Source organism: Scleropages formosus, chromosome 20, assembly GCF_900964775.1.
Source record: "Scleropages formosus chromosome 20, fSclFor1.1, whole genome shotgun sequence".
NCBI lineage: Eukaryota > Metazoa > Chordata > Actinopteri > Osteoglossiformes > Osteoglossidae > Scleropages > Scleropages formosus.
In genome coordinates, this window is record NC_041825.1 from 5,353,707 (window position 1) to 5,380,025 (window position 26,319).

Genomic DNA, 26,319 nt, shown 5'->3' on the forward strand with positions numbered 1-26,319 from the left:
CGGCGCAGACGCACGCAGGCTGCGTTCCATCACATCGCAGAACCCCGGCTACAGCGAGCTCCCTACAAAGAGCCGAGCATATAAAACCGGGGAATGAAAGAACGGGGGCGGGGGTGTAATCTCTGCTCGTAAGTCTTTCTCGCATCAGCCGCCCTCCCCAGGATGGACCGAATATCTCCATCCTCAGGGCATCAGCACTGGGTAACATCTCAAAATATCCTGAATTAGTAGTGCGATTCTCTCAATCACTCTTTCTTCCCATCTGTCTTTTTCAGGCACACCACACCACACGCACACACAACCCGGCCCAGGGACCCTCCGAAATCCTGGGATCGATAGTAAAACCCGATAAAGCGATACGCCGGAAATGATCTGTAAAGAATGGCCACTTGCCGCAAAGAGGCAGGAGTTGGAGGAAATCAATTCATTTAAAAAAAAAAAAAAAGCAACGGGGTGGCGACGGGGGAAGGGCATCTCAATACCGCCGGGAGCACCTTCTAGTATGCAGAGCTCATTAGCAAGCTACAAGGCCCTGGGCATCAGTGCGTTCGTCTTCGTCGGTGTGTGTGCACGCGTGTGGCTTTTCGCCTCCGTGTGCGCGCGCATGCACGCGTAGGTCTGTTCTCGCCCCTTCAGGAACGGTCCGCGTTCTATCCGTGCTCTCTCATTCAATACACGGTTCCACGTGCTCGGGTGCATTTACTTCCGCCTCCGTGCATCTCTGCATTTTTCTCATTTTACGATAAAACCGTCGAGGCGAATAATCTCGTTTTCAAGGGGATCCTGCGAGAGGCGCAACAAACCAGCACAAGGTAGAGCACGTCAAACACGCGCATCTAATGACTTACCCTGACAATACAAAACTGACAAATCAATAGATAGAAAACAGATTTGAATAAAAAAAGGGTAAAACGTGAAAATGAGAAATCTATTCAGTGCCTCAATGAAAAAACATGAACTGAAGTCTAAAGAACAACAAAAATTTTTTCCTGGATTTTTGATCTACCCTTGGGACTTAAAACATTTTCTTGAATTCAGGAAACGTATACATTGCTATTCAAACATTACATGGCTTAGATAGGGTTTGGGGGAATTTTTGATGCATCTAGCACCATTCAAGCCAGTCCAATTTTGAATGGACTGTATTACAGTATCTACCAAAAAAAAAAAAAAAAATCTTTCTGAACTATATCTGTTCTACAGATGACACACCATCGTACGTTTTCTTTTACTGTTTTAAATGGCAATCCAAACTCGGAGAGTCCTGCTTCAGACCAATCTGGTACTACGTATTGTCTTACAAAATCTATACAACATTATTTCAAACAACCAAAGGTATTTCAAACCATTTGCATTTTTAAAGGAATTGACAGCTGTGGGCCTAAAGTCAGCTCTTATTTTCAAAAGCAAATATCATTATTTACAGTTTATAGAATGAGACAATATGCACACACACGCACACACTGAAACCACTTGTCCCAAGTGGGGTTGTGGCAAACCAGAGCCTTACCTGGCAACACAGGGCATGGGGGACATACCCAGGACAGGACGCCAGTCCATCACAAGGCACCCCAAGGGGGACTTGAACCCCAGACCCAGCAGAGAGCAGGACCCAGTCAAACCCACTGCACTGCCGCACCTCCCTCAATATGGACATACATTTACTGGTAAATAACAGACTATAACCCACACCTTTATAAAAAAAAAAAAAAGACCCCAAGACAGAACCCTGGGGTACACCTCCTCCAATGATTAAGCTTCTGTAGCTTAAATGTATACTTAATAATGCAAAAAAAAATAATTTCCTTCTATATATGTAAGATTTAAACCGCTGATAGATGCTCTCAGATGGCTACGTGGCCCGAAAAAATACTAACACCTAATGAACTAGTTGTCCGAGGTGTAATTTTGATATCCTAAAGGAAAAACCTGAGATGTTTGCACCAGAGAAGCAAAATCCTGGAATGTGCAAGTATAAAATGAACTGAGGAAAAAAACCTGCAGCCAGAAGATACATTATTAGACAAATTGAGTGCTGACTTAGTTGTTTTGTTCAAATCAATCCTACTCAGCACAAGTTAATATTCAATCCACCTGAAATAAGTAAAACTTCAGTTTTGTTAACCCCGCATAATTTTAAAAGGCACAGAAGGCATGTTCTCCCACATTGCCTTGATTATCTGACATCCTGTCATCTGCATAAAGGAATCAACTGAGGGCTGATTGAGGTGAAACTATGGAAGGGAACTGTCATTTGTTGAGCCTACATAGGTGTATATCCACCAAGTGCTCATCCCATGTCCTTTCAACTCAGTGGAAACCACACACCCACAATGTCTACAGCTGCTTGTCCGGACTGGGGTCGCGGCGAGCCGGAGCCTAACCCGGCAACACAGGGTGCAAGGCTGGAAAGGGAGGGAACACACCCAAGACAGGACACTGGCCCACTGCAAGGTATCCCAAGCAGGACTCGAACCCCATACCCACCATAAAGTAGGGCCTGGCCAAATCCGCTGCGCCATCACACCCCCTCGCACTCAAAACCAATTGTTGGCTATTCAAAGAAAAGTTTAGGAAAAGAGGTAAGGCAGCTGGTCAGGTCATAGTAAAATCATGGGCGGCACAGTGGCATAGTGAGTAGCGCTTCTGTCTCACAGTGCCTGAGCGGTGCGAGAGGACATGGGATTGATTCCCCACTCGGTCTGTGTGGGGTTTGCATGTTTTCCCCATGTCTGTGCGGGTTTCCTTTGGGTGCTCTGGTTTCCTCCCACACTCCAAAGACATGCGGTTGAGGTTCACCCATAGTGTGTGAGTGACAGAGAGAGAGAGAGAGTGTGTGTGTGTTCCACTTTTGTATGGATGAGTGACCTAGTGTAAGTAGTGTATCTAACAGTGGAAGTCTTTGGGTGCTCTGGTTTCCTCCCACACTTCAAAGACATGCTGTTGAGGTTCACCCATAGTGTGTGAGTGACAGAGAGAGTGTTTCGCTGATGTATGGATGAGTGACCCAGTGTAAGTAGTGTATCTAGCAGTGTAAGTCACCGCGGTGAATAAGGTGTGTGGACTGATAACACTACATAAGAGTTCATTGGAAGTTGCTTTGGTGAAAAGCATCTCATGAACAAATGTAAAATCTGCTGAATTTGGGCACCCCTAGGCAATTTTCTAGGTTTGCCTAATTTTAATATGGCCCTAATAGCAGATATAACTCATAGGAACATGGTGATGATAATACCACCTTCCACCTTTAACATTCAGCTGATGCTGATGTCTCTCTTAACCTTTGACATTTGTCTCGTAGCAATTAGAAGAATATACCTTTTATCCAGATTATTTGTCATAATGCAGCAGAAATATTTCACTTTGCCTAAACAAAGGCTTTAACCGTGCTCTAACTTTTCGGTAAAGACACCGGACGCAGAATCGGCTGTGTGCGCATTTTACGTTTTTAAAGACGAGCCTCAGTGAATGCTGACTGGTGAGAGACCAAACTACTACACCTCCCCAAAATCAGTGAAATACGCTAAAAGGACAGGGACAAACCAGCACCAGTAAATCCGCAGGACTTCAACCAGCAGAAGCCATCCCTCCCGAAAGTCAGCGCAGGAGATCAAAAAAAGATGACTGGTTCCCTATAGGATGAGAAAAGCCACAGCTCAAGCTGGATTCTTCCCAAGGTTCCGCAAGCTCATTGTCATTCACAGGGGGCACTGACTCTACCCTAGAAGGGGCCGGGGAGCCTCTCCCAAGCATAAGTGGTGCTTGCAGTTGTTTTGAGGAGACACACATTGTGTTGGTTCACCACACAATACCTGAATTATCCTTCACCCCGAGCAAAGGAGGCTCCGAATGAACAGGCAGCAGGTCTTGTTATGTATTCCGGGAATCTGACGGGCACAGGCCTGGGGAGAGCATGTCAGCGCAGGCCGGTCATAAAGCCCCGGCGCTGAATTAATGTGACGACAGGCTGGCCCTCTGTGACATAAGGGAGCCTCCGCCAGGGCGACAGCAGCCTATAGAATCTCAATAAGAGCTCCCCCACCCACCCTGCCGCAGGTCCAGTAAGGGTGCTGTCAGCAGGCAGACATCAGGGCTCGGCATACATTAAGCCCGCTGACGTCAGCGCGGAGGACTTGGGGCTGGGGGGAGCCGCCAAACGAAATGCACGAAATTCATTAAAAGGAGAGCATCCTGCCCTGGATCGGTGAGGCAGAGCATTTGATGCAGAGCACACCGCTCCAGAATGTAAGACGGCAAATTGAATACGGGGCAGGAAGGGAGGTGGGAGGTAATGGGATTCGGTGTGGTACTGGAAGAAAGGGGTCTGAATCAATAAAAAAAAAAAAAAAAAAAAAGAAGTTGGCTTTGTTAGTTCATGATGGAGTCCTGATTATTGTCAGGGATCCTTTTCGTATGAATCTGTGATGTTTTATTTCCATGGAGAACATGGGAAGACTAAGGCAGGAGTGTCATGATGAAATCAGATTTGGGGCTATAGGCCCTATGAAGATTGACTCAATCAGAAGAGTGGCAGATGCTCATAGAGGAACTCAGAGACATTATTTCACTGACCCGCGTACCAGTCCATCTCCGACGGAGTGCCTCCACCGCTATGGATGTGGCTTTTGCGTGTGTCTTTCCTCTGGTATCAGCTACACATCTCCATCCATTGCTCTGCAACTCTGTCCAGACAACTGAGAAGTGAACGAGATCCGGTTCCCTGCCACGGGTGATGCTCAGCCTCATCAAAGCAGCGTCGCTTATGTTCACATTCGCCTCCGAGATTTCTCAGCCGGGCCCCAGTGGTACGCCCCCCCTCTCTCTTTGCCATTCCTGCCTCACCCCACCAACCATCACACCCGGGAGGGAGCCCGGGAGAGCTGAGTGACAGAGCGCTTCCAGTGAACCAAATAAACGCAGCTGGGGTCTTCAACTCTGTGGCCCAAACTTTAACAGCCACGGGGTCTAGTTGGGCAAAAGCGTCCATGGAATTCTGTTCACCCATTGAACCCCATTCATTCCCCAATCCAGGCAAATGAAGAGAAATTTTTAATTAGAGCTCCTTCAACTGCATCTGGGCGGCACGGTGGCACAGCGAGTAGCGCTGCTGTCTCACAATCGCCTGGGTGGTGCTAGAGGAAGTGGGTTTGACCGCCGCTCAGTATGTGTGGAGTTTGCATGTTTCCTTTGGGTGCTCTGGTTTCCTCCCACAGTCCAAAGAAATGCTATGCAGGTTTAACCATAGTATGGGAGTGACAGAGAGTGTGTGTGTTCCACTGATGTATGGATGAGTGACCCAGTGTAAGTAGTCTATCTAGCAGTGTAAGTCACCGCGGTGAATAAGGTGTGTGGGCTGATAACACTACATAGAGTTCAGTAGAAGCCGCTTTGGAGAAAAGCATCTGCTAAATAAATAAATGAATGTAAATCTGTGTGCGGCTCGTGCGGACTTGACTGACAGTCAAAAATAAAGCGCGGGTTCTTGGGAAGGACACTCTCCGAGTCCGAGCGCACGACCGCACACGTCTGTATGCAAGGCACGCGAAAGGGAAGTACTCAACAGGCAGCGCCCAGGGAGCCATTCAGAAACATATGCAAAGACACACGATGGCACATAAGCGCACGGACGTCAAGAACGCGCGAACCCACGCGTGAAGGCGTGCAATCAGACGCGTGCTCATTTCCTCACCCAAAAAAAGAAATATCATCGCTCCTTGTTCACATGAAACAGTGGAGAGTGTCGTTAAGACAGCAATTCATCAGTGAGTCATTGAAGGGTCTTTGCGTTCCAGGTGATTTGAGTGCCAGCGTAGGTTGGCGGGAGGCGGTGGGGGAGTGGCTGTGAGTGTCTCCATGAATATTAACTAATGCTCACAATCGTTTCTGATCTCCATAGCTCCCCTCATCTCCTTCCGCCTTGTGTTTTTCAAGCCGGCTCCGCCGGAGACAATCTCATCGGAAAACATCGAGAAGTTACGGCTCGCAAGGGGGAACCAATTTCTAAGTCATTCCGGTCCCCAGCAAGTAGCTTTGCAAACGCTGAAAACGTGAAAAAGTGAAAATGTGCAGAGAGCAAAGCGCAAGTTGGGAAGGAAAGCAGAGCGAAGGCTTGTGGACGGGAGGACACGAGCGTGAGGATCTCGCCGATGGTGGATTCCAAAAAGCTGCCCTCCGTCACACTCCTGAAGGTGTCCAAAATCACCAGTCCCTGGGTTGAGCCAAAGCCCATGAGGTAGACAGTTAGTGGTGTGTATGAATGGGACAAAAAAATACCGATGTAGAGTCACACACACAGCGATTTCGAAATCGCCTTCTATAATGTTAGCATGATGGGTAACGGCCCTCAGCTGCAATTTGAAGGTTACCGTTTGACCACATTGCGGAAAGGGATCTAAAAAGAGCATGTCCATGTGGCACCGGCGCGTCGGGGAGCGGGAAAGTGGACCTAGATGCGGGATCGTTGAGGTGGCAGTTCTTGGGGCGAAGCGAAGCTCGACGTCGGGACGGGCCAAGGGTCAGAACCTAGGAGCGAACGTCGTTCCAAGGATGATCCAGAGACGCGGTCGGACGGACGAGCGATGATCACGGCCACGGGAGACGGGATACGAGGACAGGGAGACGGGCGAGGAAGAACGAGGAAGGGAAACGTAGAGAGCGGGACAGGTAAGGTACGAATGCAACGAGGATGGTTGTTTGGATGAGATTCCGCAACAGGGGAGCGGTGGACTGGTGCCCTTCACACCTGGCTGCGTTGACTTTGACCGGGTGCTTTCGGTTGTGCTGAGGACGTGGGCGTGACAGTCCGTTAAGACATCCAGCAGTGTAAAGGGATGGATTTTTTCATAAAAGTGGGATCAACAAAACCGTTGCAATAATAATGATGATGATCTTGGCAGCGTATTGGTCAAACTTACTGGTCAAACACTGACGTTCTTAAAAGTGGACTGGACAGGGCCGGACCCCCCCTCTACTCCAACATCAGTGCACCAACACAAGGATGGATGGATGGATGTTGGCCGACCCCAGCATCAGTGTGTTCCAGCTGACATGAGCGTGAGGGTTATGGTCTGCCCTGATAAGATAGACAGACCTCAGACCCGCTCATCCTCACCACGTTTATTGCTGGGAAACGTTCGGAAAATGGAATTTGGAACAGGACCACGCGGAACCCAGGGAACTGCCATACCCCTAACAGGTTGCAAATTAAAATCTGTTTCGCAGCACGAATGGAGTCTCTTAAACCATGATAACCAGGCAACAAAATGTCTTTATCCGAGTGCTCAAAATCCAGAAACTGAATACACGCAGTGAAGGAGCTCGGGGCAAAACTGTTAACACAAATTTGCTTCTAAACCCAGAGTTTTTCCTAATGAATAGAGATAAAAAAATAGAAAATACAGTATATTGTGCTCTTTCAAACGGCTCCATTGTGTCGGTCCAATTATAAACGAGAACCGGGCGGCAGGCTCCTTCCCCCGAACCCGGAACGTGCCCACAGCGGCTGCGCTGCTGGAACAGAACGGGAGGAATGGTTTTTCTGTTCTGTCTCGAGGCCCAGCAATCACAGCTTAAGCTACAGTAATCTCTGGCGGAGGATAAACTGCCACTGCCAGCACTGCGTGAAGTAAATTCAACACAAAAAAAAAAAAAAGGAAAAAAAACACGGCGGCCTAGTGGCGGGTTTGGAATTAGTACGATACACTACAGTTAAGGTTGATTTGGATTGAGAATACCAGCTATAAAGATATAAAGGACACTTTTCAAGTCTCACACAGATTCATACTAAGTCATTAGACGTAGAGGTGCTTCTATAAGTCAAATCATACGTTTTTTTTTTTTTTTTTTTTACCAATAGGTGTGTGAAGTCAGACAGCCGGTAGCATAGTGGTTGGAGCTACTGCCTTTGGATTCAAAGGGCGCAGGTTCAATCTCCACCTGCGACCGTAATACCCTTGAGCGAGGTACTTACCCTAAATTGTCCCAGTAAAATTCCCCAGCTGTAAAAATAATTGTAACCTTACCATTGTAAGTCTGACAAATCTTGTGATCCTGCAGGGTATTGGAAAGAGGTATGAATGCTAGATCCTTGCTCCATCCATTATCAATAACTGCTTGTCCAGTGCAGGGTCACAGTAGCCTGGACCCTATCATGGAGTGAGATATGGAGCAACACCCTGGATGGGCCATCAGTCTGTTGCAGGCCACTGACACTTATATATGCTAAAGGTAATTTAGAGTCACCGGTTCACCATGAAGCGATGTCTCTTGACTGTGGGAGGAAACCAGAGCACCCTGACGAAGTCCACATGAACACGAGGAGACAATAAAAACGTCGTACAGGCTCATTTTAACCTACGTCCGAACCAACAGCCCAGAAGCTGTGAGGCACCAGCAGGATCTGCTGCACCACCATCCCACCCCAATTTGGAAGTACTAGGCTGCGATCAAGAGTTCGGGCGAATGTGTAGTGCACCTTCTTCACTCAGCGTCCCCTGGAGGACCAGAACCTGCCGCCCAGTTGAGTGTCCCAGCTGGGACACTGCTGAACTGGATGTTCTTTGCATTTAAAAGATAAGGGAGAAATTGTACATGTTTGGACCCAATTAAATTTAGCTTAAAAACACAGTACTTTGACTTATGACATTTTTATTAAGTCACATTCAGCTTGATTGTAAATGAGTGAAAATAAAAATCTAGAGCCTCCACAACCTCCTATTTAATGCTGACTGTTGACTAGTTGTTCAGCATGTTACTGATCACAGACACACACCAAACACCAGATGTAAAGCACGGTGAAAGGGAGCTGAATGAAGGCACTCCTATGCGGTGTTGGTACATCGGAGCATATGGAACACGATAAATTCCATGTGTGCCCCCCAGAATACAAACTACTGTTTTAGAGAGAGAGAACATTTGAGATTTAGATGTTATGGTATATAAGCAAAGTGTTTGTCTTTGCTACCAATTAATTACAGTCTATTGGAAACAGCATGACTTCATTTCATGGCAAATAAGCAAACAGTATTGTCTTTGACAGTGATGTTTTTCAACACCCAATATGTTATAGCATTGTTCTGTTGGAATTATGACTCAACATGTAAGGGCAGAAATGTGGTTCTTGTCTTTTTAAATAATACACAGGGCAATTTTTTTTTGAGTAACCAGCGGAGCATAATAAAAATAACCAAACAATAAAATAATTCAGCTAACTTAAGAGAAAATATTGCCCTTTTTCTTGTGATAATCATATGAACCACCACCCCAAAAAAATCTGTGTACCTTACAGCGTTACAATATGAAATCGTTCATTTGGATTTCCTCCAGCAAGAAACCCAGTCTGACCCTGAATTAATAACTAATAACTGTACCCCAAAACTGCAATCACAAGTCAATGTTGGGAGGGGTGCTATTCTATAATGAATTAAACTAATCATATATACCACATGACATCATAGCTGACACTTTTCTCCAAAGCAACTTACACTTATTAACTCACTTACACAGCTGGGTAATTTTACTACAGCAATTGAGGGTTAGTACCTTGCACAAGGGTACTACAACAAGAAGTGGGTATCGAACCTGCAACCTTTGGGTCCAAAGGCAGTAGCACTAACCACTACGCTACCAGCTGTCCTTATACACCTCCACCCCTAGAATACAAGTTTACAAGAGCAAAGACAAAGGTGACCTCATTCTCCCACACAAAACAATAGAAACAGACACACAAATGCATACAGTAGGTTCACATGATCCTGACAACTGTATTACTATTAATAAACAAATAAGGTGACAAGTAGAAAAACCCACCCAGCAGGTATTGTAGTCACGAGAGCTGGTGCCTTTGATTCGGCTGATGGAGCGGTCGTTGTTACACGTTAAACCAAACGTCGGGATTCGAAAATAATACAATAAGGTTAACAGGTCGACCAAAGTAAGTCCAGGTCATTATACGTCACGTATGCTGCAAGTTGAGGGCCACCTGTATTATATTATTCCCATTGAAATGGTGTAACGGAGGAAGTGTGTGTGTGTGTATTCGGGGGGGGGGGGGGGGTTAAAAACCGACTCTGGGACAATTTCGATTTCTTATACTAAACACTTGGTGCTGATGAAAGTAAATGATGTACTCGTGTTGATGCTTCTCTGGTGTCCCAGGTGACTTGTGCTGATCCAACAACATTGCAGGCAAACAGCATGCTTATATGCCAGCGTGTGCGTAAAGGGGACTGGGAGGTTGTCAGAGTGTGAATATGCGGATATGAGGATCCCCGGGGATTTTCTCGTTCTATGAGCTTCCGTGTGTAAGTAAGAGCTCAAACAGGTGAGTTAAAGCTCCTTTCAGGTACCAGGGTGCCCAGTTATGTGTAACCAGGCAACCAAATTGTTTCCTAAATTCGTAAAGGCTACTGAGAGCAGGAGTAAACCAACTGTGCGGGAGCCTCAAGATCTCTCACTGTCGGTCTGCAGAGAGACCAACTGCTCGGTAATACAACCTGTCAGGTCACAGCAAATATCCATCCATCAGTCTATCTTTGCCTTTTCTATGCCTGCCTAATAACCCAATTAGGGTGGCAGTGATGCAGAACCAGTCCAAAGAAGCATAGTGCTTAAGGCACGGTAGACACTCTACCTAGGCAGGATGCCAGTTTACATTTACATATTTAACAGACACTTTTGACCAAAGCAACTTCCAATGAACTCTATGAAGGGTTATCAGCCCACACACTTTATTCACCGCAGTGATTTACATTGCTAGACACACTACTTACAATGGGTCACTCATCCATACATCAGCGGAACACACACACACACACACACACACACACACACACACACACACACACACACACACACACACACACACACTCTCTGTCACTCACATACTATGGGTGAACCTGGAAAGCATGTCTTTGAACTGTGGGAGGAAACCAGAGCACCCAGAGGAAACCCATGCAAACACAGGGAGAACATGCAAACTCCACACAGACTGAGCAGGGAAGTGGTGGGGGAAAAGAAAAAAAAAAAAAAAAAAATTGTTTTTATGAAGGGGCGCGGTGGCACAGTGGGTTGGACTGCAGTCCTGCTCTCCGGTGGGTCTGGGGTTCGAGTCCCGCTTGGGGTGCCTTGCGACGGACTGGCGTCCCGTCCTGGGTGCGTCCCCTCCCTCTCCGGCCTTACGCCCTGTGTTACCGGGTTGGCTCCGGTTCCCCGTGACCCCGTATGGGACGAGCGGTTCTGACAACGTGTGTGTGTGTGTTTTTATGAACTTTTAAAATACTAGTACATGAGTGTCCAGGCTCAGAAAATGAAAGGATTCTCATATAAATGATTAATAGATATATAATCAAAATGCAGCCTTTAACCCAAGTTAATAAAAACGGAGGGGAACAACACCCCCTCGGAGCAACACCTGACTGACAGAACATTCATTATTACACATAAAATGATGGCATCTGGAGGAATCCTCATCAAACAGTTGCGGGTTCATATCCCAGGAGAAAGACAAATATTCCGTTCTATATGGAGTTAAAACTGTAACCTAAGTTCAAGCCACTTTGAATAAAAGCATCAAAATTAAGCAATGTTCCAGATGGGTCTACAGATAAGAAGATAAAAAAAAAAAAAACCGTTACGAGGTTAGAATTGGATGATGGGAATAATGAGGTGAAACGGATGAATACCAGCTCCTCTACCTTGATCAGCAGCTACTGCTGGTACACACACACACAGAAACACACACACACACGGAACACACACAGCGCCATAAACAGAACACCCTAAAAGAGAGCAGCGTGCCTGCACTGCTGAGATGCTCTCAGATAATTCATCTTCAGAGGAACCCTTGGCCTCAAGGATGTTTGGCCTCAAGTGTTCTCTTCACCTTTCTTCCTTTTGCCATTGCTACAGCAAGGCCTCAATAAATCAGCATGATTATGGTTTAGAGCTAAGTATGAATAAGTCATGATCCAGCAGAGAGATGTCAATGGCAACGCTGAACTACTAAAACCAACAGCAACTTCCGCTGGAAGGCTTAAGATGAATTATGAATGGGCCTCAGACTGCCAGCGCGTCTTCCACAGATTACTTATTTAAGCCCAATTAAATATGATCTCGGTCGGTTTCAGAAAATATAGGGCTATTAGCGATGGCTGATTGTGCGGGGGTTACAAGACGCACGGTGATGCTTTGCAGCTCCTTCAAAAGCTACGATTTAGATTCCATGGCTTAAATATTAGCCTTACTTTAAAATCGGCGTCAGCCGCTCCGCACCCTTTCATCGAGCGACGACATCTACGGGCGATAATCCAGCCTCGATCGCGACTAATCAAAGCCTTCCACATGCTCTTCCGAAGCACGCGTTGCCATCAATAGCCTTTCATTCGTGTTTTGTGCAACGTAATATTTTCGTCTTTGACTGCGGTCATTTCATAAGCATGGGCCTAAAGCAAAAACATCAACAGACTTATTTCTCTAATGCAAAACTCTTCCTCCCTGATTTACATGGCGGCAACTTGGACCGACAGTCAGCAGTTTCCACCCAGTAATTTATTTTACCCCTACTATTTCCAAGCCCCTTCTCCTAAAGTACTCCAATATGAATGTGTATGACCAGAAGTGGCTTCCAGTTTCGAAAGAGCAGCACGTCTGTGGAGGTAAAGTAAATGTCCCACAGGAAGCTTGTGATCGATGGTTGACTGTCGACTGGTTAAAAGACTCAAAGAGAGTATTAAAGCCATAGTCCCTTACCGAAGTAAAAGCGTGGCACTCGCCCGTTTCTGGAAACTGGCTTCGGCCAAAAAAGACAAGGCCGTATCAGTCTCAGCCAGGAGAATAAAAAGGACACATTTCATACAGCACACTGAATTATTCTGGAAATTACACTGCATCAGAAGCTGGCTCTACCGAACATTAACATGCGAGGAGTCAATACTTACGCAAACATAAAATTTCAGTTTTTCGTAAGGTATTTTCTGGCATCAAAACAGTCATCTTTAATTCATTTTCAGTCTCAGGGATTTGAAATAAAATATCACACACACACACACATTTTCAGAACCGCTTGTCCCAGACAGGGTCGCGGGGAACCGGAGCCTAACCCGGCAACTCAGGGCGTAAGGCCGGAGGGGGAGGGGACACACCCAGGACGGGACGCCAGTCCGTCGCAAGGCACCCCAAGCGGGACTCGAACCCCAGACCCACCGGAGAGCAGGACAGTGGTCCAACCCACTGCGCCACCGCACCCCCTCACAATAAAATATCAAAGAGAACAAAATTTCAAAGCACCATTTGTGGTTGAGTAAAAACGAGAAAACCGGCCAAGGGTGTGAATACTTTTGCGAGGGACCGTATGCAACAGAAATGGATAATGTGGCTAAACTGTTCGTACGATGTTAAGAGTCCAGGTATCCAGCCGTAACTAAGACTGGCCTGGTTTGTATAGGAAGTGGCAGCCAAAGGGTGGGTCTCCACAAAGCCAGGTGATTGCAGATGAACGAGAGGCTACACGCCAGGTCTGGGCTTGAAATTGGCACACAGATGTTACACTGTCACGGGCCGCTCGAGACAAGGTACAAGATCTGGAAGAGAAAATTAAGGGGCCGGGTATGCGAAAGACTTTCAGGCTCAGCGGGCAGTTGAAGGGCTCAAGGAGGGAGGGGGTGGGTGTCATACAGTTGCCCAGGCCATGAAAGCCTACTTAAAAAGGGCATCGTCTTCAGCCCGGAGATCAGCCCACAGGGTGTCATTACCAAAGTGCATGAAATGAGGAGCAGCCAAGGATAATGAATCAACGGAATAACAAAGACTTATAGGTGATAAATCTTTTTCCAGGTGTTTTTAATAGTCAGGATTTCATGTTGAGGCAATCGACATCCTTGGGCCATTCGGAGAGATAGGTGCCACGAATATGATTAGATTGGCCAGGTTCATTCATTAGCGATAAATGAGGTGTGCGAAAGTACGTTGGGTGCTCTTTGGTCTCCCTGCAGTAGCACGGCTACCTTAAATGTGGTCGCAGCAAAATTTCAGCTTCTAGAAGAGTACAGTGGAGGACACAGAAAATGAAACATGGCTCCAGGAATGAAATCACAGATCGCTCAATTTGTTGGATTTTCTTTTTTTTTTTTTTTTTTTTTTTCTTTTTATCAGTCCAGGAACAGAACAGATATTTCCAGAAACAGGCCGCAGTGCAGAGACAGACAATTCATCACTTGGCTTGAGCCTCGAAAAAAAATGTTGTCGGAGTGCCTGCCGACTTGTCCCCAGGCCCTGAGGACGATATACCACTGCAGATAACCTATCAGTTACCAGGGACGCACCCGGCCTTCACTTACCTCACATTCCCGTTAACCCTTTTGATTCACAGCTTTCAGCCACGACCTTCTCTCAGATGTGCTTCAACACGCAGAAGCATGGTCAGTTAGCTTTGCTCAGTTACGGAATTACTGGATTCCCATGGTGGTGCGAGAAAATGTGGGTTTGACCTCCGCTCAGTCTGTGTACCATTTGCATGTTCTCCCCATGTCAGTGTGGGTTTCCTCGAGGTACTCCGGTTTCCCTCCACAGTCCAAAGACATACGGTTCAAGTGGATTGGTGACTCTACGTTGCCGTAGTGCGTGCATGTGTGATTACCCTACGATGGACCAGCATCCCATGCAGGGTGAACCTGTACCCAGTGCTTCAGGGACAGGCTCTGGATCACTGTGATTCTGCTCAGGACAAGCAGTTATTGACATTGGATGGACGGACGGACAGTAGGCGTTGTTCCAGTACCATACATGTGCTCCTTCTTGGAGCCAGAGCTGAGAGTATGTATGGGTAGCTTGACTTCCTTCACCTCCAGCTCAAGTTTTTTAGGGAGATTTATGGTCAAGTAGAGGTGTCAGCGTTCCCCTTGCCTTGGGAGGATCATGGGTTTTTTCTCCGTCAGCACGCGACGCCCGGGAGTCGACCACGCGGTTCGAGTTTCTCCAAAAGCCGCTCTTCAAAGCGCAGCTACATGAGCTTTGGAGCCACAACAACGGGTAAGATTCCCTAGTGTCTCACTCCCCGCTGGCATTCGCAAGCCTTTTAAGCGCTTTCCGCACAACACAACCAAAGCATGTTTCACAACACCCAGACTTGCATGTCTTAATGTCAGAATAAAGGAGTTCTTCTGCACTGTTTGTGACCAGATCTAAAGCTGAGTTGGGTCTCAAGAGCATGAAAAAAAAAATGGATCAGAGACTGAGATTAAATTTCACCATGAACCCTGCAGTCCTCAGTAAATGTGCAGACCCGCTTGCGTTTCAAGGTACCTGTAAGGCACAGGAGAAATTAAGTTAAGGCCTTTAAGGGCCAATTGTAAAGAACGATAAAGCCTCTACCTAGAATCTGGCATACTGGCTACCTCCTTGCTTCCTGAGATGGACAAAAACTTGAATTAAGCAGCCAGTGCAGCTCATATTGGCAAGGCAATGCCGATCAATCTAGTGCATAGCTGGTTACAATGAAATAGTTTTTTGTACAAGAAAGTATAGTTTATTTAGGTATTACTAAATACACATACTGTACACAGGTAGTACCCAATTTACGATGGGATTACATTCAGCGAAACCCATCATAAGTCGAAAATGCATTTAATACACACCTCTGCGTGACAGACCGGGAGTTGCGGATCTCGAAAGAGTATCGCACCACCTTCCTGGGAAAAAAAATCGAAAATTCAAAATTCAAGTACAGTTTCTACTGAATGTCTATCCCCAGCTCACCATCGTAAAGTCGAAAAAATCGTAAGTCGAACCGTCAGAAGTCGAGGACCACCCGTAAAGCAACTATTCATCAATATCTCCACTGTTAGGGTTGCGACCAATCAATGGAAGACACCAACCTAGGTTAGAGCTTCTTGCTACCAAGGTTACCTTCGCTGGAAGATGTACCAGTACTTACAGTACAGATAGTCCTTGAGTTACAACATATGAGACTTACAACAACCTAGACTTACAACGGTCATCCCATTAACTTCATTATTTTATTTTCGGGTTCCGACGTTTAGCCGTAATGTCCGAAGACATCCGTTCCGCGTGCCGTACGGTAACGTCGGCTGTTCGCCTTCCCCCAAGGCACCATATTTCTTACTGCTTGGCTCTCAGTCAGTGTTCGGGTGTCAGTCAGAGACTGTGTTTTGTTTACAGAACTTTCCTCTTGTGATTCCCTTCAAGCTACTTTTCATTTGAAATGGCAAAAACAGTGAGTGTTCCAGTGATGCAGAACAGAAAGTTGGTAGTGTGGTGGTTGGAGCTGTTGCCTTTGGACCCAAAGGTTGCAGGTTTGATTCCCCCCCTCCAACTGCAGTACCCTTGACCAAGGTACTTACCCTAAGAATTGCTCCAGTAACATTACCCAGCTGTATGGGTAAAAAATTGCAGGTAAACATCGTAAGTTGTTTTGGAGAAGAGTGTCAGATAAATATATAAAAAGCAGGAGATTTCAATTCAGACATGAAAATGAGTAGTGCTGCATGAAAACAGAATACTGAACTGTATTTCTACTGTTAGTCCCTATTTGTGTTACTTTAATATGGATAATATGTGAAATCAATGAAAAAATTTAACAAAGCCCTATTATACAGTGTAGCAATCCAGCATGTTAATGGCTCATTTATCCTTTTAATCCATATAAGGGGGTCTTCGACTTGTCAGAATGGAACCCCGTCGTTAACTGAGGAGCACGTATAATTAGTAGGAGGTTTATAGTTTTGGGGAAACCTGGAGAAAACTGATGCACCGGCACAAATTGGCAGTTTTTTCCAGTCTTTTCATTGACCCCTTCACACTGACTTTTTGCTCCAAACTCCCAGGTGGCTCTTTGATTTGCCTACAACCTCAGCATTTGGTTTCCCACTCCTCTGAACCCACCGCTCTCCTGTCCACAGCAAATTCCCGCAAGCCATTATGCAAGGTTACCCAAGCATTTACATTTATTTATCAGACGCTTTTCTCCAAAGCAACTTCCAATGAACTGTCTGTAGTGTTATCAGTCCACACACCTTATTCACCGTGGTGACTTACACTGCTAGATACACACACTGCTTACACTGGGTCACTCATCCAAACATCAGTGGAACACACTCTCTGTCACTCACACACCAGTCTCCCTGAACAGCATGGCTTTGGACTGTGGGAGGAAACCAGAGCACCCAGGGGAAACATGCAAACTCTACACAGACTGAGCAGGGATCGAACTCATGTCCTCTTGCACCACACAGGTGCTGTGAGACAGCAGCACTACCCGCTGTGCCAGCGTGCCACCCTAAACCCCGAACACCAGACCTCACCAACATGACTACTTCCCTCCAGTGCTCTACCACAGTACCACCACTCTCCTTCCAGCAGGTACCCAGGTGTTCCGTTTCCAGCTCTCGAGAGCCTATATGCTTCAGCGTTTCACAAATACAACCATTTCCCTATCAAAACAAAACCAGGACAATGGAGAGCAGCTCCTGTCATTTACTGCACTATGTTTCATTTTACATTGTTAGATCTTGAAGGTGCAGCTGACGGAAAGCTCTCCACACTCGTTCTTGGCTATCACTCCTTTTGACAAGATGTTGAGGGGAAACGCCGTGTGTGCTTTACAAATTACAGTAACACACCATGTAAACCAAGGTGCAAAAGCTCCATCTTGTGAAACTCCACGAGTACTACATTACCGCACATCGAAAAAAAATCCTGCTTTGTAACACAACTGCACTCCACCGCATAAACGATGTGGGGCGGCACAGTGGCACAGTGAGTAGCGCTGCTGGCTCACAGCGCCTGGGGGATGCGAGAGGACATGGGTTTGATCTCCGCTCAGTCTGTGTGGTTTCCTCCGGGTGCTCTGGTTTCCTCCCACAGTCCAAAGACATGCTGTTCAGTTTCACCCATAGTGTGTGTGTTCCACTGATGTATGGATGAGTGACCCAGTGTAAGTAGTGTATCTAGCAGTGTAAGTCACCGCGGTGAATAAGGTGTGTGGGCTGATAAATATATTGCTGGCGGTGGATAAATTTATTGCTCATTCTACTAGTACATAATTCATTGAAATAACTGGAGAAAACAGTGTGTCAACACCATCTGACTGATTTTGTGGAGATCAACACATTTTTTTTTCCTCAAAACACCTCATTCAACACACATCTTGGGGTCAGGGAAATGATTCACAGAAATAACAATTAAACCCTGCCATTTGGGACAGTTCAGACTCTGACGTTTTACAGCACGGCTTTATTATTTCTAAGGAGATAAAGACATTCACACAATTATCGCAATACACAGCCACAAAGATATCCATCATATCTAATATTAATTTTATGAGAGCACAGCTCTGTCTCGTCTGAGGTTAGCGCCCATCCCTCGAATCCCCGACTCGAACACTAACCTTATTGTGTTTGCGCTTCCTGATTAGTTTTCAAGAATTAGCCACTGTGTGTGTGTGTGTGTAAGGATGTGTGTGAACGTGCCCGCGTACACGTCTGTGTCACAGTGATCGAGTCTAGATGCGCTCGGCAGCTGAAGAGGAAACACGCCATGCTGCAGGCAACGATCTCCTTGGAACTTTGAAGGGATTTAATTCCCAAACGACTAAAAATAGAACCTTATAAGCAACGAAAGTGCCGAGACACGTTCGGCCGCGAAGTCCACGCCGCGTCACGCTGGAGATTGAATCACAGAAAAAGACGGCAGGCCGTTACGCCTCTCCGGTCGATTCGCCACATAAACACGGTGAAGAAATTTGATCGGGGCCGCTGTATTATACCACAGTAACACTCAGCTGGACGGCTGACTGCTACGACCACATCATATTGTGCTGCAGCATAAACACACTGTCTTACACTCATGATGCAGTAAGTAGGGATGGCAGGTAATTTCCTGATGGTCTCAGTAATCACAGTGCTGGCTTATTAACTTGAGATCACACACACACACATACACACACACACACACACACACACACACACACAGGCTAAAGCCGCTTGTCCCTAATGGGGCCGCAGCAAGCTGGAGCCTAACCTAGCAGCACAGGGCGCAAGGCTGGAGGGGGAGGAGACACACCCAGGACAGGACGCCACTCCATCACAAGGCACCCCAAAGCTGGGCTTGAACCCCAGACGTGCCAGAGGGTAAGACCCGGTCAAACCTGCCACGCCACTGCACCCCCTTTAACTTCAGATTCAAAACATTATTAGAAATGCCAAGGACGATATCTGGCACAACACCCAGAGGTCATCGGAATGCAGTTCTTTAGGACCTGAACAGTGAGACGTAATTCTAAAAGATTTATTCTGATTTAAGCTGCTTGACATTTAACCTATTCTCGCAATTCATTCTGGACCATTAAACATTCATCTACATCTCAGTAGGTGCTGAATTTTCAATAAGCTGATCATCGTGATAGATAGACAGACAGACAGACAGACACTCTCTGGAACTTCCTTCCGCATATTTAAAATTGTTCTTCATTCCACGTACTGCTGAATATCTGATCATGCTACACTATGTTCAAAAGGAAGGATGGAATGGGTTCACATCTATAAAAAAAAAAAAAAAAAAAAAGTCACATGCACCAATGCATCGCTGCTGATGTGTGACAACGTTTTGTACCATGACAAGTCATTACTCACCCTATCAAAACCTCCATTCTGACCCCATCAGGTTCTCCTCTGTCTCATTTCCATGGTCCAGGGCTTGACCAAGACCCTGTTATGCAACGCGTGGACGCCCCCTTCACAGAGCCAGGGTCCCAGCACCTGCTAGGAAAGACAGGAACATTGATAAGGATCCCCGGTGAGATGAGCGCAAGCCACACATCAACACATCAGTGCTGGTCCGCACACTAACAGTGCTATGTGAATCTCCTGTCTGAATCATCCACTCCATCCACTTGGCTGTTGAAGAGCTTGATTGCGTCCCATGTAATTCATGGATTTTAGGGCCACCTACTACCTGACTGGTGTAGATATGATCTCCCCATACCATTCATTTCCTTAGTTGAGACAGTAGTGGAGAGGATTTGTCATTTTAGTCACAAGAAGTACTTCGAGTCTGTTCCTGAATGTTATTTCGAAAACAAAATTCACTTAACCCACCATAAGTACCCAGCTAACATCACATGATGCTTGTATCCATCATCAAACCATAAATATTGGCAAATGTTTCCAAGTGATAACGAGAGACGGCCCAATACCCAATTACATGCCAAGCTGAAGAAAACCAAAAACTTATCAATCTCAGCAACACAGAAAACCTATAACACTTATGAACACACACCAGCTGAAACTGCTCGTCCCACGTGGGGTTGCGGGGAGCCGGAGTCTAACCCGGCAGCACAGGGCATAAGGCTGGAGGGGGAGGGGACGCACCCAGGATGGGACGCCACTCCGTCGCAAGGCACCCCCACCGGGACTCAAACCCCAGACCCACCGGAGAGCAGGACTGGGCCAAACCCGCTGCGCCACCGTACTCCTCTCAATAAATAATAGTATGTCTAATTAGAAGATATAGGCCAACAATAATAAGGGGATTATAACTAACTATAGAATCCATCCAGTAGAGCAAATACTGATTACCGAAGATCGAAGCCTCAAAGGAGTAGAAGGAACAGACTTGAGTTTCAAAGTCCAAGGGTCTGAGGTCCTGCCGAGTCCCAAGGTCAGGAAGCCAGCAACAGGTGTGGAAAGCTTCCCTCAGCAGGTCTCCAGCAGCCCAACCTTTAGTCTACCTGGCACCCCCTCGTCGGGTCTCGCCGAAAAGAGCGTATCATCCTCCCGCTGAGGGCGTATCACCTCATCTGCGCACCCTGACTCAACAGGAAGTGTCTATCAGTGCTCGACACGCTGCTGAAGATGAGTACATCACGACTTGTTCCCTTCACGCTGACGTTTCTCATTGTCCACCACACATATGGTGAAAACCAAATGCGCGCGTGAGTGTGCGTTCCTTTCCACCCATCGATCTCAAGGACGAGAAGACGGTTTTAGTCGGCTTTCTTTCAAGCCCGAAGAAACACGGGCGGCTCAAGCTGCAGCGTGACATGTACGATGATGCATGCTCGCCTTACAGAGAAATTTGTCCTTTTGCCCACCGTGACACACTCCGCACACAGACGTCCCCACCTCCCCACTCTGGAGGTACAGCTCCTCGGTAAAGAAAATATTGAAGGAATTATGAAATCTGACTGAGCGAATGTTAGAACCCTCTTTTGACACGGTCTTACAAGAAAAAGATCCCCACCCACAGCACCTGCATGAATTCCATTCCTGTAGCGACACCCCTCCGCCCCGAGCGGTGCTGTCGGTTTTATATGCCCTCCGTCTCGCGATGCGCACGCCGCCATCCGCTTGGGATGAGCTAACAAAGTTGGAAACAATGAAACGATGAACAATAATAAAAATAATCATGAATACATTCTTGACCGGACATGATGACGTAACAACGTTAAAATCACAGTAGGATTATTAACAGTAACACCAACATTATTGCTCTTAATATACGCATTTTTTTGCTCTACGACTTACTCATTACTAGTTTCGCATTTTAAAATTTTTATTAGAGCCGAGAATTAATTTTCTCACATTAGATTTTACTTCCATGTAAAATGCAACATTTGTTGTGATAAACACAAAGGTTTATCAATACCCCCCCCAGAAATGTCTTCCCATAATAAGCAAATCCCATGTTCCAGCATAGTAATACTACAAGACTCATTTGCATGCATAATTTCACTTGCTTAGATCCACTTAAAGCATTTTAGCATGACTGCAAGCCAAGAAAGGTCCCTGGGTGCAGCTTGGCCCCATTAGTTGAACTGGAAAAATAGCACATAAAATTCATTTCAATGCATACATTGTTGGGGAAAAAATCCACTCCATGGCTACGCTATCACTCCTTCGTTCCAGTTATGCTAATCCACTGACGCATACGGCCTAAGGACTAAATTCGAGGCACCTGTATATCTCAAATTTAACCGCGCAGCATAATTCGAAAACGCAAAACATGAAAACCCAGTTCAAAAGAATAATGCGCACAAGTGCACATAAGCCCCTTTCTAGAATAATCTGCATTGCATGAAGGCCGACAAGTCTACCGGTTAAATTTTTAAATCAAGATGACTTGCATAATTATCATAAAGTCATGTATTTTGGGGAAGCAATTTCAGTTGAGTACCTTTCGCAAGGGACCCTCTTGCATATAGAACGTTGACGCTGCAAGCGTTTGGTACTAAAATGTTCTCCACGTTTGGACTCAACTCCTGAACTACCTTATGATGCTAAAAGCATTCAAAGGAGACTAACTTAACTATCTCAGATGAGTGCTATCTGTACAATTCCATAATACAGTGATTTTTCTATTAAATTTGTTTGCAGACGCATAGATAAATGATGGGCTCATCTTCAGTCCATCTTCTGCTCCACGTTTCCCTATTAGAGTAAAGCAAACCCATACGAGGTCTATACTCATCGTTTGTCTGGCCGTCAGCGATGCTGGTAACTGACCCGCTAGTTCAAAGTTTTCCATAGCTGTGGTAGTATTTCTGGATTTATTTGGTTTAAACAAAAAAAAAAAAACGTAAAAAAATTTAAAAATAAAAAAATGCTCCCAACGGCAAAACTAATGTATTTCCCAGACAAAGGGGAAAATAAAACTCCAGTTCAATGCAGGACGAACGGAAACACAAACAGAGACCAAGTAAGCAGGTACTATAGTATCTTAGTCTGAAGGTAACCATATTGCTCTTATTATAATGAAATGTCACACTGACTACGAAGTCTCTTACTGCTGACCAAGGAATCCTGTATGCCAAAGCCTGGAACTACGGCATTTTATGCATGGTAAACGGGAAACACAAAAAATACAATAAATGAAGAAGAGCAAAAATATCGTCCTTTTTTTAAAAATTTCTTTTACCGCTTTCTTTAAAACATCTTTTTTGCTTTAGGTCTCATTATTGTAGGGGAGCACGGTGGTGCAGTGGGTTGGACCTTGTCCTGCTCTCCGGTGGGTCTGGGGTTCGAGTCCCGCTTGGGGTGCCTTGCGACGGACTGACATCCCATCCTGGGTGTGTCCCCTCCCCATCCAGCCCTACGCCCTGTGTTGCCAGGTTAGGCTCTGGCTCCCCGTGACCCTGTATGGGACAAGCGGTTCAGATGATGTGTGTGTGTCACGATTGTGACCGGTACGGGTGCAGATGTTATTGTTGAACCACGTTCAGTTTGTCCAGTGCCACCATTTATGCACGCGTACGTTGCAGGCAGTCCCTGATCTCCTCCTAAGTCCGTCTTAAGTCGGAAGACTTAGGTACGGTTCGTGTCTAACGTCAGTTGGTCAAATATTTGTCTTAGTATCTAATATATTGTGTACCTTTCTGTGCATAAAAATAATTAAAGAAACACTTCCAGATACACTAAAACATCTTTAATATAATACAGTAATAACAATAATAATACAATGTCATGATAACGATAACATCTATAATAATAACAATAAGAAATGTAACTATGTACAGTATTTATAATAGAGAGAGACATGTCCCAAGTGGGGTTGCGGCAAGCCGAGCCTAACCTGGCAACACAGGGCGTAAGGCCGGAGGGGGAGGGGATGCACCCAGGACGGGACGCCAGTCCTTCTCAAGGCACCCCAAGTGGGACTCGAACCCCAGACCCACCAGAGAGCAGGATCCAGCCAAGCCCACCGTCCCACCGCACCCCCCACCAAACAAAATAAAACCAAACTCCTTTCTCTATTCAAAATACACTGTAGACCTGATCTCACATCTGATCTCACATCTGAGCAATTGACACTGTAGACCCGGCATCTGAGCAGCGTAAAGCCGTACTGCTTTGGAGCCAGAGAGCAAAGTTACACCAAAAAAATCATGGAAGTAAAAGGCTTTACAACAAGAGCGATAAAAACAGCACAGATGCCACAAGGCATCGTTCAAAAGGTTTTTCACCAAACATCAACATTTTTTATTTTTCACCGTAGGTCTGTTTTGTACTAATTGCTATATTGCATAACTTTACCTTTTGACTTTTGGAAATGTGTTTGGAAACCACTCAGATCTGAGACACATGGAAAGGAGATGATCGAAAAAAATATGGGGTGCAAGATCCGACCGCCTTTTATCAGGACCACAGTGTAGTTGTGCAAACATTTACATTTATTCACTTAGCAGACACTTTTGTCCAAAGCAACTTACAACAGATACTATGTAGCATTACTAGCCTACACACCTTATTCACCAAAGTAACTTACACTGCTTGATACACTACATACAAGGGGTTACTCCTCCATGCACCTGTGAAACAGACTCACACACTATGGGGGAACCTGAACAGCATGTCTTTGGACTGTGGGAGGAAACCAGAGCACTTGGAAGAAACCAACACAGACACAGGGAGAGCATGCAAACTCCACACAGACTGAGCGGGGATCAAACCCACGTTCTCTCGCACCGACCAGGCGCTGTGAGACAGCAGAGCTACTCGCTGTGCCACATAGTCCACATTACGACCAGGTTTCCATGGCAAATGCAAGATACGACAAAATTTCTCATTTCTCTATTTCCCCCATTTCAAAAATGTCTACATCAATGATTTCCATTTGGGGATGTTCTAGCAAGAGACCGGTACCACAGATTCACATATGTTTCACCACATATTATCCTATTCTACAGTGAATTCATAATTCTATACACTGTTTTTTTTATTCTTTTTTGACTGCATGCTTATTTACCATCCTAAAGAACACAAAATAAATAGTTTAAACAAATACGAAGAACTTCAGAATAATGGAAATGCTCCTCAAAATCTTGATTAGATTCAAAATCATTTTTTTTTTTTTTTTTTTTACCTCGCCACATTTTTCCAGTTTAGGATTTGTTTTATTGCTGTTCATCATAATGAACAAAATACACAGCCTGTTCATAAAACAATGGCCAAAATTAAATTGTATACGCTTTTTACCGGTTTTTGTATCCAACGGATCGTAACTCATTCATTTTGACAACAAACGTGCACATTCTTCAAGCAAGTCAACGATTAAAATTCCATTATTGCATTAATACCTGGAAAGCTGTGAAAGCATCATTCATCAAAGCTGGTATTTACATTTTTTTTTTTTTTTTTTTTTTTTTTTTTTTTTAAAAAAGCAACACAAATTAAAGAATGCTTCCTCACTTTTTACTGAAAACAAGAACTGCTTTTCTAAGCCCTCCGCCTCTCTTCCCACTGCACTGCTGCTGATCTCTGACCCCCTGAACAGCGTTGAACCCGAAGACCAAGGGCCTGGGCCGGTGCAGGTGGTCCGCTCAGGGCCAACTGCTAATCCCTTAATACACATACAAATCCCACTGATGTCATAGCCTCGGCCCTCAGCGGGATAAAGCATCCAGTGAGGAAACAGTACAACTACAAACCATCTCGACTGCTCCTTAGCATTCGCCGTGAGCATAGTAAACACATTTACATTTATTTATTTAGCAGATGCTTTTCCCTAAAGCTACGAAAGGTAAAGCGCGGAGGTTCTCGGTTCCGGCTCCGTTGCGGTGGAACGACTACCCCCTGTCACTCAGAACTGCTGAATCTCTGCCCACATTTAAAAAGTGTCTTAAAACTCACCTCTTCCAGACTTACTTACTTCGCCCATGATTCTTCGTTCTTCGCCCACGCAAGGTATAAATGTTCATGATCATTCTCGGATCAATCCTTTACAGAGCCGCTCCGCAATGCAACAGAAATGTTTATATGTACCTCACAAAAAAAAAAAAAACTACTAGGAAGCTGATTAGAAATCGACAATATTCTGGTAAAGTTTTATGCAGCTACCTGTGTGATGAACACCTGTGCATATGGTGAAGGAAACAAATTAACTGTACTTAAGAGTCACACATCTGCAGCTATGTCTCTTTCTCTTAATATAATGTACAAATTGTATTTTCTAAGGGATGTACGTCCTTTGGAGAAAAGCATTTGCTAAATGAATAGCGACTTCCAGTGAATCTATGTAGTGTTATGAGCCCACACACCTTATTCACCACGGTGACTTACACTGCTAGATACACTGCTTACACTGGGTCACTCATCCATACATCAGTGGAGCACACACACGCTATGGGTGAACCTGAACAGCATGTCTTTGGATGGTGGGAGGAAACCAGAGCACCTGGAGCAAACCCACATAGAGAATAAGCAAACTCCACACAGACTGAGCAGGGGTCGAACCCACATCCTCTCGCACCACCCAGGTGCTGTGACACAGCAGTGCTACTTGCTGCGCCGCCCACAAATAAAACAGAAGTTG

The 26,319-nt window shown here is 45.6% G+C and overlaps 1 protein-coding gene across 1 annotated transcript in view; it reads right to left on the bottom strand.

The window, feature by feature from the left end:
- Positions 1-26,319, bottom strand: part of ankfn1b (ankyrin repeat and fibronectin type III domain containing 1b) — a 191,138-nt gene that overhangs the window by 153,975 nt on the left and 10,844 nt on the right. Inside the window, exon 2 of the mRNA XM_029246519.1 lies at positions 19,644-19,769. Coding sequence (XP_029102352.1) covers positions 19,644-19,660 — 17 coding nt within the window. The 5' untranslated portion in view covers positions 19,661-19,769. The remainder of the gene's footprint in view (positions 1-19,643; positions 19,770-26,319) is intronic.